The 13,529-nt window shown below is 55.8% G+C and overlaps 4 protein-coding genes across 4 annotated transcripts; 2 read left to right on the top strand and 2 right to left on the bottom strand.

Moving 5' to 3' along the window:
- Positions 1–292: 292 nt before the first annotated feature.
- BAUCODRAFT_69889 (uncharacterized protein) lies at positions 293–2,428 on the top strand (the record flags this gene model as incomplete). The annotated part of the gene is made up of 2 exons (XM_007678082.1): positions 293–1,338; positions 1,483–2,428. 2 exons carry the CDS (start codon positions 293–295, stop codon positions 2,426–2,428), a joined length of 1,992 nt encoding a protein of 663 aa, XP_007676272.1.
- A 2,241-nt stretch (positions 2,429–4,669) lies between these two features.
- Positions 4,670–6,235, bottom strand: BAUCODRAFT_70092 (uncharacterized protein; the record flags this gene model as incomplete). Its single annotated transcript, XM_007678093.1, has 2 exons — positions 4,670–5,849; positions 5,922–6,235. 2 exons carry the CDS (start codon positions 6,233–6,235, stop codon positions 4,670–4,672), a joined length of 1,494 nt encoding a protein of 497 aa, XP_007676283.1.
- Positions 6,236–7,323: 1,088 nt separating this feature from the next.
- On the top strand, positions 7,324–9,264 carry BAUCODRAFT_70194 (uncharacterized protein; the record flags this gene model as incomplete). The annotated part of the gene is made up of 2 exons (XM_007678105.1): positions 7,324–8,880; positions 8,932–9,264. The coding sequence occupies 2 exons, from the start codon at positions 7,324–7,326 to the stop codon at positions 9,262–9,264; spliced, it is 1,890 nt and encodes a 629-aa protein (XP_007676295.1).
- Positions 9,265–9,810: 546 nt separating this feature from the next.
- On the bottom strand, positions 9,811–13,146 carry BAUCODRAFT_148394 (uncharacterized protein; the record flags this gene model as incomplete). Its single annotated transcript, XM_007678523.1, has 4 exons — positions 9,811–10,261; positions 10,324–12,753; positions 12,807–12,947; positions 13,007–13,146. The coding sequence occupies 4 exons, from the start codon at positions 13,144–13,146 to the stop codon at positions 9,811–9,813; spliced, it is 3,162 nt and encodes a 1,053-aa protein (XP_007676713.1).
- Between the last annotated feature and the right edge of the window lie 383 nt (positions 13,147–13,529).

The raw sequence follows: 13,529 nt of genomic DNA, 5'->3' as shown, positions 1-13,529 counted from the left end.
ACATCGATAGCGGTTATGTGTGGTTGCCGGTCAGGTTCACCGCAGACTTGGAATGGATTTGGCGGGATAGATGTTGTTGCAATTTACGAGCCGACGTCGTATCGCGTGCACTGCGAATAGATTGAGTGCGACGGCGCAGATGCAGGGATGAGCAATCTCTCGCAGAGCCGCAAATGGCCCTGTAGATCTCCTCCGCGCTAGCACGATCTCAGCATAGCGCCAAACGAGCAGACATGTTTCAAAAGTCTTCGACACCGTTGTCGATGCATGCAACCATCCACAGCAAAATCATATGTTCAAGCGACTTCTTGTTGAGTCGGTAGCAGCAGGCCCGCACTGTCGAGCAGTATGCACAAATGCAGGGCGCGCATGGAGTGAAGGATTCGCGATCCCGTCTCGCCACCAACTTCGAAGATGGCTTGACCATGATCGACGACAGTTCTCTTGCGCACACTCAAGCCGACAACATATTGCTCCAACCGCGCGAGATGGCTCAATTCTCGAGGTGCCAGCATCCTATGCATTGCACTCGGCTGATCGAGCCAAGCGTCTCCCTACGGTGTGCCCCGGATGCGGAGCGCACAGTCAGACAGTCGACGAGGCTAGCCCAGGGTACTATAATGTGCGACGGGGGAGAAATCCTGTCAAGAAGCAGAAACCCGCTTCAGAAGATGAGATCTATCAAAGAGCGCTTGTAAGCAACTCCGCGCTAGGCGGAATCGAAGGCATCAATGACCCTTCAGTACCACCCTCACCTCCGCCTCGTGCAGTGTCTATCTGCGATCGCTGCCATGAGCTCATGTACCACTCGAAAGGGAATTCGGTTGTTCATCCGTCTATGCAAAGCATTCAGGCCATCATCGAGGAGAGTCCGCACAAGCACAACCATATCTACCACGTCCTAGACGCCGCAGACTTCCCGATGAGCTTGATCCCGAACCTGCAGCACGCACTCGACCTACCTCGTCTGCGAACACAGAATCGTAGATCGAAAAGTATCCGCTACTTGCATGACCGCGTTGCAGAAGTAAGCTTCATCATTACTCGATCCGATTTGCTGGCTCCGAACAAAGAGCAGGTTGACAGTTTGATGCCTTACCTGCAGGAGGTGCTACGTGATGCGCTTGGTCGAAGCGGTCGACGCATCAGACTGGGTAATGTGCGATGTGTCTCCGCAAAGCGAGGATGGTGGACTCGCAACGTCAAGGACGATATATGGGCGAAAGGTGGCGCTGGTTGGATGGTTGGGAAGACGAACGTAGGGAAGAGTGCACTGTTCGAAGCTGTCTTTCCAAAGGGGCGGAACCAGAACCAAGATCTCAATCCGGATAGGCTCAGGTCGCGGATGCAGAATGAGGACGCGAACATCACGAGTGATGGGCCTGGCGAGGGTGACGCCAGCGATTTGAGCAGGGAGGATGGTCATCAAACCACAACCGCTCTGGCATGTTTGGAGCCGCAGCTTGTCCGTAACCGAACAAGTCTAGACGAGGAAGACGCGGATGAGGAAGTCTTGATTGATGCCGGTGACTTTTCTCTATTACCGCCAATGCAACCGGAGACGGCATACCCAGTCATGCCTGTCGTTAGCGCCTTACCTGGCACTACTGCCTCACCGATCCGAGTACCTTTCGGTAACGGCAAGGGCGAACTGATCGATCTCCCGGGCGTCTACCGCTCTTCGTTGGAAGACCACATTCAAGACAAGCATCGCAAGGAGATTATCATGCAGTCCAGGGTTGTGCCTGAGCAGTTCACTATCCGGCCCGGGCAATCGCTACTACTGGGTGGACTCATACGCATTACGCCAAAGCTATCGGAAGGCCTGGTGATGCTCGCCTATCCCTTTGTGCCCGCGGCCTTCGAGCCGCACGTCACGGCTACGCATAAGGCGGTTGCTATCCAGACCGGCGTGTATTCTGCAGACAGCATAGACAAGGAAGGTGAGACGTATACCGGCACGGTGACCAACATTGCGAAGGATGACGCTAAGAACCAGATCGCTAACGCCGGCAACTTCGCGCTCGAATGGAACATCACCAAACGACGTGCTGGGCCCCTTACAGATCGTGCGGCAGGCAAGCAAAAAGCGGATAATCTGCCTTTCATCGTCTACGGCGCCGACATCCTCATCGAGAGCGTGGGGTGGGTGGAATTGGTGTGCCAGGTGCGGAGACGGAGCGAGTCGTTGCTTTCTGCTGATGCTCTCGGTGCGCTTGAGCTGGAGGCTGGCGGAGGATCAACAATACCGGAGGTAGAAGTTTTCAGTCCGGAGGGGAAGTATATCGGGGTGCGGAGGCCGATGAGCGCGTGGTTGTTGGGCGGAAAGCGCAAGGTGGCGGTTCATAAGCGGAAGGTGAGGCCGAGGATGAGTATTGGGATGCTGAAGAGACGGCAGGGTGGGAAGGGTGCCGTGTTGGCTGAGTGAGCGGGTAAATACTCAGAGATGACCGACACCGTTCCGCAATAAATGAGGAGCGCTCAACATAGCCCATCCGTGGACTAGCTGCATTGGACAACGTGCTCGCGTCGCAGGAAAGTAAACACCCCATGTTTGTTCGAGTCTCCACACGCTCTAAGCGCAAGCAAAGGACGGCCCACTTGACATGGCACTTGCTAATGCTAGCCCGCTAAGACGTGCCTTCCTCAAGCGGCAATCCCGCATTTAGCTGGCAGTTGGCGCAGACTCCTCCCCCATCACCTCAAGCTTAATAACGAAACCTTTTCTCGCAGCCAGCATACCGCACACAGTTCTTCTACGGCAGCATTCTGCAGTATAACACGGAACAGTACAGTAAAGCTCCCTTGCCATTTCCTTTTACGCTACCTTCTCTACTCGCAATACCGCTTGTCTAGCCGCTTAACCGAAGCAGTCACAGGGCAGCAGGCTCTCGGCATCGCCGCACCTCGTGCTCACCGTCACTACACGCAAGCGGGATTGACCGAGACTTGACCAAGGACAATGGATACTCCTGTACGAAGACGCACCTTTGAAGTCTTCTGCTTGCAACGCATCCTTCGCTTCGCAGACCTTGTCGTCCGACTCCACCGACTGCATTGCATCCGTCTTGCTGCCTTTCCCCTTATCATCAAGGCAAGCTATATCAGGATGTCAGTACCGTCTTCGCCTTCGCTTCCGCCGTCACCAGGACAGAAATTGCTGGTCATGCGCTTCCTAGACGAGCATCTAGCGCAAAGTGGCATTGAGCGGAATGCCTACAACACGCTGCGTCGTATGGTGCTGATCATCTCCGCTGTTGGCAAGAGATCCACGTTGTGACCAAGTCTGGCATCGCACACGCTAGCGTTGTCCAGCGTCTGAAATGGTACGCAGCATGTCTTCTGCAAGGCTGCGAATTATTCCGTAGGCACTTCGACAGCAAAGCAAGGCCTGCACTGCAAGCGGCAAAGCAGCTACCGTCCCTGGAGAACATTAAAGGGGAAGGACTTGCTGATGTGCTCAAAGTCTGGGAAGCGGAGCTCGAGTGAGTCCAAGCGGGTATTCGACATTATACAATAACTAGGCCCAGAATTAACGATCGCTAGAACGCTGCACGTACCGACCGGCAATGATGCACGGCTACTGAGACACCTTGCCAATCATTATAATGACACATTATACCAAGAATTCCTTCAGCTTCATCGTCGCAAGCCAGATAGCCCAATCTGGGCGGTAAATCAGCAGCTCACAGCAGTCCAACAGCTTCTCGAGAGCATTCGCGAGATCTGCGAGACCGCCGACAGCGTAGTCCAGATGCTGGATCGTGAGTACCATTCCGCAGCCAAGCGGTACAGGAAATGGCTACGACGCCAAATTCAGCCTATCCTTATCCGGCTACCACTTACCCGGCAGCGACATGACCTTGCGACGCAAAGTAGGTTGAAGCAGTCCGAAGGGCAGCAGCCACCCAAGTCTCCAATACCGGATGAGCCGCCTCAGCTTCCGCCGTTGCCGTTTGAAAGGGCACCGGCAGCTGCGCCTGCCGGTCCTGAATTGTTATCCAAGCGAGACACGTCCACGGTCAACGAGTCATTCAGCGTCGTGAAGGACCAGCTCGTCCAGCGTAATCACTTCCGTAGCGCTACGGTCGCGAACATACAGTACGGACCCACAGCTCCCATTGATCGAGCGGTGACTACTCGCCACCACCCACGTAACTCGAAGGCCGCCATGGGTGTACGTCGCAAGAGCAGTGCCAGTGAGGTGGATCGTGTCTTTACTGGCTCCTTTAAAGAACTCGAAAGCCAAGTTCACCGACTGCGCTTGCATAAAGTCAAGACTCCAGAAGACGAGCCAGCCTCGCCCGTGGACAGCTCTGTCGTGCCTTCCAGAGACGAAGGGCCAGTGAAAACCCGCGACTTTGCAGAGACTACCAATAGCCCAGACGGAAGCTCAAGCCCAGAAGCAGCGTTGCAGCGACGCGACGCTATGCTGAGCAGAGATGTGCAATGGGAGAAGCGGCTCGTGAATGGTGAGGTCGTTTGTAGCCGACGACCATCTGACAAAGAGCAGGAGCAGCGCGTGCAGACCGTTGAGGATCCCAGCCATGGCCTCCAGGCGTGGCTCAGCCAGCAGTCACGTCGTGCGCCAGGCACGCCGGACTCCGCTGCAAAGCGCGGCCTGCTGCGGCAGAGAGAACACACACTCTGAGGATAGCATGCTTCCAAGTTAGCAGCACAGGATCTTCGCTTTGATGATGACGTTAGTGAAGTGCATGTTGTCGCCATACTCATCGCCGACCTTGATGACGGATGGGAAGGTCGCGCAACGTATGATCGGTTCGATGCCAGGCGGTGCCTCGACGTCAACCGCGATGTTCTCCATGACCTGGTGGTGGAAGTCTTCGCCAGGCGATGGCAAGTCGAATTGGAACCTTGCCCGCTGCACGCGGAACATGTGCTGCAGCTCGATAGCACGCTTGACAATGTTCATCAGACCGTACAGTCTCGCCTCCGTCTGTTCAATGTCCGTCAGCTCGGTGAGGGTGCCGCAGATGCGCTCCGCCATGATCTTGACCGCCGGCGCTGTGTAGCTTGCCATGTCTTCGCTCTGTCGAATGACATCGAGTGTCGTTGCGCGAAGGCGGTTGTGCGCCATCGGCGTCAGTACATTCTCGATCGCGTCGACGGCTTCGCGCAGCGGTCGGCGCCACGGCAGATTCTCCGGCAGACCGTACAATGAGACGTTGTCAAAGATCTCCATCAACAAGCACACGGCCGTTGCTTGGTAGATAGCGAGCTTGGCCGACGGCGTGAACGTCTCGAACATTGGTCGCAGGTGGCGCAATTTGGCCTTTTCGGCGCAATGGTCAAGCTTCGCGCACAACTGTTCCGTGCCAATGTCCGTCCTGGCGCGTCGGAAGTTGTTCACGATCCAATTCTGGAGTTCGTGGTGCAGCACGCTCATTTCCTGCGCGAAGACAGAGTCGGTCACTTGGCCTTCCATTCGCGTGGACATGGCAATGGTCTGCTTGAGATCTGCCAGTTGACGTTGAAGCAGGACGACTTCATCCGAGTACCGTTTCGCAACGCCTCCACTCACGTCGACGGACATGCGCCGTGAGGCCGGTGAGTGATCTTCTTTGAGCATGCCGTTGGCTTGCATGATCATGCGCTCCTGCATCATCTCGACTTCTTGCTCGAGCATATCACACTTCGCCTCGTACTGCTCGAGCAAGGCGCATCGCTCCTCCCACACCCGGCGCAGCTCCTTCTCCTGCTGCAGTTCCTCCCGCAAGCGGGCAATTTCCTTCTCGTGCTCTGCGTTGTGTTCCGGCGTGACCTTGCCGTTCTGCTCTGAGCTGATTTTGCTGTTCCGTTCTGAGCTGACTTTGACGCTGTGGTCTGGGCTGATCTTGCCAGTGAAGCGCTCTGTGCTTGAGAAGCGCCGTTCGTTGCCGCCATAAGTGCTTACTGAAAACCGCTTGTCATTACCGCCATGGGTGCTGACGGAGAAGCGCTTTCGATTTGGACTCGCATTCCGCTCGAAGGCAGCTCGCAAACTAGCAATTTTCGAATTCGAACTGCGCAGGCTACCGTTCGACGTCGAGCCGTCTATGGCGGTCGGCGATACCGGCGAAGTCTCTCTGGGTTCCTTCAAAGTGCTCTTAATAGCCGGTAACCCAGGAGCCTTGATTGACCCGACAAGCGTTGGCAACTCGCCATTCGAAGCGTCTTCATAACGGAAAGCTTTCACAGGGCTAGTACTCAGCCGGTTCCTCGTCTTGCCCGCCATGTCACTGTATAACAATACTAATAGTGGCGACCGGGCGCCCGTATGCTCAACTTCCTGCTGAGTCTGGCTGCCTAGTGTATGTTGGTATCGAGACAAGGCAGGCTCACCAGCGGAATAAACATGGGCAAGCGCAGCAGGTTTATCGCTCGCGCCGGCAAGGCCGGCCAGGGTTGAGAGATCCTCCACCATGCCAGCCTGGCGAACATCCGAAGAGGCGTATCGTACCGCAATAGGTATTGGCTGGGTCAGCTTACATCACCGTTAGATCCATCGCTCGCTACCTGCTACGCAGCATGAGCAATATTGGGCCAAGGCTCGTAGCGCCCCTCCAGTCGCATAAGCCCGGCTCCGCTTCAAAGTCCGATGCACGCTCGTGCTTGGTAACCTTGTTTCCATTGAAAATGCCCGATAGCAGAAGTGCGGGACGAGACGATCTCCCGCTTGGCCACTTACACGCCAGACCGGTTCTGCGCGCTGCTGCAGTGTCATAGCCAGTATATCTCGGCATCCTCGACCATGCGCAGTGAGCATGGCGGTGCTGACCGCCGTCATCAATCTCCTGCGAGGCTGTAGGATGGTGGGTTAAGCTTGACCTTAACGGCCCCCAGGATGTCTAATTTGGAGGTGGGCCGCTGGGAAGTAAGATCCCTGCCCTGCATGCTCCGCTAGATGGACCGCTAGCCTAAAGCTTTCTCCGAGCTTGCATGACGCTGATCATGCCGTTGTTTGTTGCTTCGAATGGCATCGGCAAAGGGGTGAGAGTTACAGCCAAGGCGGAGAGTTGGAGAAAGTCCAGATGCTACGACAGATGCACGTCCGGCAACAATGTTGCTGTCGGGACGATCACGACGAGAGTCGAAGACTACTTCAAACGTCCCCTATCCCCAGCCCGTGAAATAGGACGTTTTGGTGCAACGTTCCTCCTGACATCGTGGCGTAGAACCCGGTACGGTAATCTCGACTGTTGGTCTTACATCGTAATATCACGACTTTCGTGTCGACATCCTGAAGTAGTCGCTTAGTGAGCTTCAAGTATGACCGTCAATCAACCTAATCATAATGCAATTGGGAGCAACGGAGCGCCAACAATGAACGGAACAACCACTACTAATGGCTATACAACGAACGGGGTGCACCCTGCGCACGCGGACATCAACGATGCAAACGACGCAGCTCCACCGCAAGACAGATTGATCGTTGGCGTTGACTTCGGTACAACATACAGTGGTGTCGCTGCTGCATACAGTGCAACCCCAGACGATATCGACATAATCAAGACTTGGCCTGGAGGCAACGGCATCACATCCGACAAAGTCCCCACCGAGATAGCGTATTTCGATGCTGCTCCGCCAACAGAACCGAGTCCTGTATCGCCATTAGAAGGACCGTCAGACGGCTCAACCGCAGCGAAGACGATACGATGGGGCTTCCAGTTCAAGCCCGAGGAGTCGCGACTGCGATGCATCAAGCTCTTCCTCGACCGCAATCAGAAACTGCCGCACTTTGTCTCGCCCTTGGATACGGCGGCTCAACTACGAAAATGCGACAAGACGGTCATGGACGCGGTGTCCGATTACTTAACGAAGATCTACGAGCATACGATGGAGACCTTGAACAGGAGGTACGGCGAGAGCTTTGTTAGCACAACCAAGATCGAGTTTGTCCTGACAGTACCGGCCGTGTGGTCGGACGCTGCGAAGAATGCCACGCTGCAAGCGGCAGAAAGAGCCGGTATGGGCAGTAGGCATGAGTTGAAGCTGATTAGCGAGCCGGAAGCTGCGGCAGTGTACACTCTGAAGAACATTCAGCCGAGTGGACTGAAGATTGGCGACAACTTTGTTGTTTGTGATGCCGGCGGTGGTACGGTCGACCTGATAGCGTACAAGGTCACGCAGCTGAATCCATTGCGTGTGGAAGAGAGCGCGGTCGGTACAGGCGGTCTCTGCGGGTCTGCGTTCCTCAACTACCGCTTCGAAGACCATGTCAGAGAGCGAATTGGCGCAGAAAGGTACGACAACATGCGGGAGCGCAAGCCGAAGACTTGGCAGATGGGTCTGCGGTACTTTGAAGAGTTCGTCAAGCGCAACTTCAATGAGGAAGAGCATAGCGAGGTCAACGTGCCGTTTCCTGGCTTACCGGATGACGAGGAAGCTGGTCTGGACTCTGGGTTCCTGATCATGAGCGCACAGCAGGTAAAGGACATCTTCGAGCCCGTGATTCGACAAGTGCTGGAGCTGGTCGATGGCCAAGTGCAGGCGATCAAGTCCAAGGATGGCGTCGTATCCGGCATTGTTCTCGTCGGAGGCTTTGGCCAGTCGAACTACTTGTACACGCGGCTAAAGCAGCATTTCAACTCCGTGCCTCCGCCGCCGTATACCGAGCAGCCAACGCATGCGGTTGCGGCCGCCGCCCAGCACAGTGTTGAGGTGCTGCAGCCCATGCATGCCTGGACTGCGGTGGTCAGAGGAGCGGTCCTACGAGGCATAGAAGGTAGCGTAGTTGATAAGCGGCGAAGCCGGTGGCACTACGGTACCAGCTATGCCACAGTGTTCGATGAAAAGAAGCATCCGGTCGAGGACCGGTACTGGAGTCCGCTCTGGGAGAGGTGGATGGTTAGCGATCGGATGCAGTGGCATATCGCCAAGGTCGGTTATCTTCACATCCTAACTCTCTTCTGCATTTATTGACACCAGCAGGGCACGCCCATCTCCGCCGACCAACCCATCTCCTTCCACTACACTCGCAACTTCCGACCCGGTCAGTCTCTCATCGTGGAAGACGACCTCATCGGTTGCGAAACCGAGACCGCGCCCGACGCGTTCGGCAAGGCGTTAGTCAAGGTCTGCACGCTGACTACTGACCTTAACTCGGTGCCGCGAAGCCTGTTCACGCGCTTGACGACAACTAAAGGCATCGAGTTCGACAACCTGGACTTCGAGCTGCACATGAAGATTGAAAGTGCCAACCTTGTGTTTGAGTTGCGCGTGGACGGTGTGAAGTACGGTAGCGTACAAGCCGATTTTCACTGAGGGCGCACGACATTCTTATCACTGTCTTGTAGGTGAAGAGCGGGATGCTGGATGACCTCCTGGTTGTATCTTGTAAGTTGGCCTGAGGCTTTACCTTGACCAGATTTGGAGAGCGGAACTGGCAGTGGCGTTGTGGGAGTGCAAATACCCGGTACGCTGGAGTTCTGGAGTTTCGGCAAAGCTGCATCAAAAGGACGAGTGGTCGGACACACTAGGCTGCATATACTATACTGTAATACGAAGTACTATGGCCGGCCTCCGCGGTCACACTAAGTTACGTGATAGCACTCAAAGCTCGAGCTTAGTATCTGAACAACTTTCTAGGTATCTACAAGTTTTCTATGCTCTAGGTGCCCATGATCCCCAGCAGTAATCTGCTTCACACTTCGGAACATGTGCTCATGCTCCTGCAGTCTATGCACCGAGGTACCAGATGTCTTCCTCAACCCCATCAGGAGTAATTGTCCACAGGATCCACCAAAGCCGCGATAGATATCATATACAGCGCGCCTCACGTACTCACTCACGCACAGTAGACACGCTGACTCACAACTCATCCCCAGCCCCATCATTCTGCGCAGCCAACTCCTCCGAATACTCCCTGCCCTCCTCACTCTTGATCCTCTGCAGCTGATCCTGCACAAACTTGTTAATCGGATCATCCGGGTCGTCGTGCACATGGTTCGCATGATGGTCGCCAGCACTCGTTGCATCATCCTCCTTGTAGATCGACCAAGTCCGGGCCGGCGTGGGGACACCATTCGTACTGGCTCCGTCATCGTCGCCGTTCTGCGAGGTCGCTTCTCCGTTGGTGCTGCCGCCCCAGTCGCTTCTAGCGCCGATGGAGCGCGTGCGGGTCATGGAGCGTGCGGGGCCGGGGCGGTTGCGGTTGGCGCCGCCGAGGGAGGCGCGGCGTTGGCGGCTGAAGGTGTCGTCGAAGTAGTGAGAGGCGGCTTGGGTGGGCGTGCGTGGGGTTTGGGGGAGGCGGCAGTTGACGCTGTTTGTAACGTTAGATACATCGCGATATGTAGCGGACGTGAGTGAGGAAGGGGAACTTACCCAGTATCGTGGATCATCTTCGCCATCAGACCCGTCCAACCGCACTGATGACTAGCACCAAGCCCGCGTCCCGTATCGCCATCGAAGAATTCGTAGAACCAAAGATGGTCCTTCCAATTCGCGTCATGATCGAGCATCTCGTTACCATCGTGTATGGCGCGACGACCTTCATTGTTGATCGCCATGAGATGCTGCAGCCGATGCTGGAGCTCCTCCGCCACATGACCCAGATGCATCTCGTCGCCGGAACCGGTCGGACACTCGACTTTGAACGTATTGCCGTAGAACATGTAGAAGCGCAGAAGCGACTCGATCAACAGGAAGTTGACCGCAATCCAGATGGGACCGCGCCAGTTGCTGTTGCCGCCGAAGAGGCCGCTGTCCGAGTCGCCAGGAACGTAGCTGACCGAGTAGTTCTGCCCATTGACCTCCATGGAGACAGGATGGTCCTTGTGGTACTTCGACAATGATCGGATGCCGTAATCGCTCAGGAACTCCGTCTCATCCAACATATACTTCAAAATCGACCTTAGCCTGTCCTCATTGACAAGCGACAACAGTAACCTCGAATCTTTCCCGCGTCGCTTCATACTCGCCAGATTTCGGTCGGCCACATCATGCTTGTTCTGGATGAACCACTCCACGTGCTTCTTGAAGGCCGGGAAACGGTTAATGACCTGCGGCTCAAGCGTGAGCGTCGCATACATCGGGATCAGACCCACCAGCGACCGGATAGGCATCTGGTGCGTCCACCCGTGGCCCCAAGTGATGGCGTCGTAGTAGAAGCCGTCCTCTTCATTCCATAGCGACTTGGCTTCGCTGCCTTTGCGGTATTGCATGGCGTCGGAGATGAGGATGAAGTGTTCGAAGAACTTGGAGGCGATGTCTTCGTAGATGCGGCGGTGCTTGGCGAGCTCAAGGGCAATGTTGAGCATGCTCAGAGCGTAGAAGGCCATCCAGCCGGTGGCGTCGGCTTGCTCGAGCGTGCCGCCCGTAGGCAGTGGGTCGGAGCGGTTGAAGAGGCCAATGTTGTCCAGTCCGAGGAAGCCGCCTTCGAAGACGTTTTTCCCGTCGGTGTCCTTGCGGTTACACCACCAGGTGAAGTTCATTAGTAGTTTTTGGAAGACGCGCTCAAGGAAGTCGAGGTCCTCACGACCGTACATCTTGCGCTCGATCTTGAATGTCCGGAACGTCGACCAGGCGTGGACGGGAGGATTGACGTCGCTAAAGTTCCACTCGTAGGCCGGTAGCTGGCCGTTGGGGTGCATGTACCACTCGCGAGTGAAGAGATCAAGTTGCTTTTTGGCGAAGTCCGGGTCGATGATTGCAATGGGGATGCAGTGGAAAGCTGAGTCCCAGGCGGCGAAGAATGGGTACTCCCAGGAGTCGGGCATCGAGAGAATATCGTCAAGGTGCATGTGCTTCCATTGAGAGTTGCGGATCGCTTTCCGTTCTGGTGGCGGTGGTGGCATGCCTGGGTCACCGTTGGCCCACTGATCCCAGATGAAGTGGTAGTACTGTTTACACCAGAGCATGCCGGAAAAGGCTTGGCGCTGGATGTTGCGCAGGTCGTCGGCCATCGGCATCGGGTTAATCTTGAAGTAGAACTCGTCCGCTTCGGCGATACGCTGGTCCATTACGTCGTCGAACTGCTCCTCGTCGAGATAGCTATCGTTGCGCGTGTTTGAGATGCGGAAGCGGATGACAGCGCACTCGCCGGGCGCGACACCCTCGCCCTGGTTGAAAGCGAACCAAGCGCAGCTCTTCGTGCCGGTCTTCTTCGGGTTGACGGCCTTCTTGTCGCCTTTGACAACTCGCTTGTGGAAGGCGTCCTTGACATATTGTGTCTTGTTGGACTTTGCGCCCCATAGCTCCATCTCGTTGGTGTCGTTGTCCGTGAAGAGGAACTCGGGCTCCACGTCGTCCTGGCCGCCGCAACTATTCGGCGAGGGCGAGCACTGGAAGTAGTGCTTACCGAGCTCGCGGTGGTCAATCTCGCACTGCAGCGCGTCGATCTGCTTGACGCTGGGCTTATAGTCATCGTAGCCCCAAGCCCAGGTATTCCTGAACCACACATGCGGGAGGATGTGCAGCTTGGCATGATCCGGACCACGGTTGTAGGCCGTCACACGGAACAGTAGCTCATCTGGGTTGTCGCCTTCCTTCGCGGTCTCAATGAAGCAGTCCCAATACCGATTGTCGTTGAAGATGCCGGTATCGACGAGGTTGTACTCTCGCTCCTGCTTTGATCGACGAGCGTTCTCTTCAATGATGTCCTCATACGGGAAAGCCTTTTGGGGTAGCTTGTAAAGGAACTTCATGTAGGAATGGGTGGGCGTGTTGTCGAGGTGAAAGTGGGCCTCCTTGATCGACTCGCCGTGCACACCTTGCGGGTTTGACAGACCGAACAAACGCTCCTTGAGGTGACCACTGTCCATAGTCAGTATGGTCGGGTGCTTCTTGCGGCGAGAGCGCAGACTCACTCTTTCTCGTTCCAGAAGGCGAAGGCAATGTTCATGCGGCCGTGAGTGTCAGAGACGCCAGCAATGCCGTCCTCGCCCCAGCGGAAGGCGCGACTGCGAGCCATGTCGTAGGTGAAGTCGGCCCAGGCATTGCCGTCGGCGCTAGCAGAAGTGGTCAGTGGAAGGTATGATACAAATGGCAGAGGTGGGTGAATGCTCACGAGTAGTCCTCACGGACTGTCGCCCATTGTCGCTCTGCCACATATGGACCCCACTTCTTCCAGTACTTTGTGCGTTGCCGGTCTTCTCTCAAGCGCGACTCCTCTGGACTGAGCACATCCTTGTCGTCAATGAGGACCATCTTGCCGGCCTGGTCCGGTCAAGAGTGTTGCCGGACACCGCTCTCTGTCTGTGATCACTGAGTCCGCGGCCTAGCTTGTGGTGTTGTGAGAGTGGTGTATGGGTGGAGTGTGGTGGCCACGTGAGAGACGGTGTGGATGCGGTGGGCGTTAAAGGCAAACGAAGGAAGTGTACAATGCTTGTCGACGTGTACAAGCAGCAAAACAGGTACAAGGGCGATATGGGGGTTGTGTAAGATGCGAGCGATCAGGAGATCTATGTTTACTAGATCTACAAGCAAACGACTCCAAGCACAAGAGCAGAGCAGATGGAAGGAGGCGGCGGCGGGATGTGAGGCTCTTTCGCCTGTTCCTGGATCAACATGCAGCAGCAACCCACCGCCCA

Source organism: Baudoinia panamericana, assembly GCF_000338955.1.
Source record: "Baudoinia panamericana UAMH 10762 unplaced genomic scaffold BAUCOscaffold_6, whole genome shotgun sequence".
Taxonomy (NCBI): domain Eukaryota; kingdom Fungi; phylum Ascomycota; class Dothideomycetes; order Mycosphaerellales; family Teratosphaeriaceae; genus Baudoinia; species Baudoinia panamericana.
Note: the sequence above shows the minus strand (reverse complement) of the source record. Positions and strands in the feature narration are given on the sequence as shown.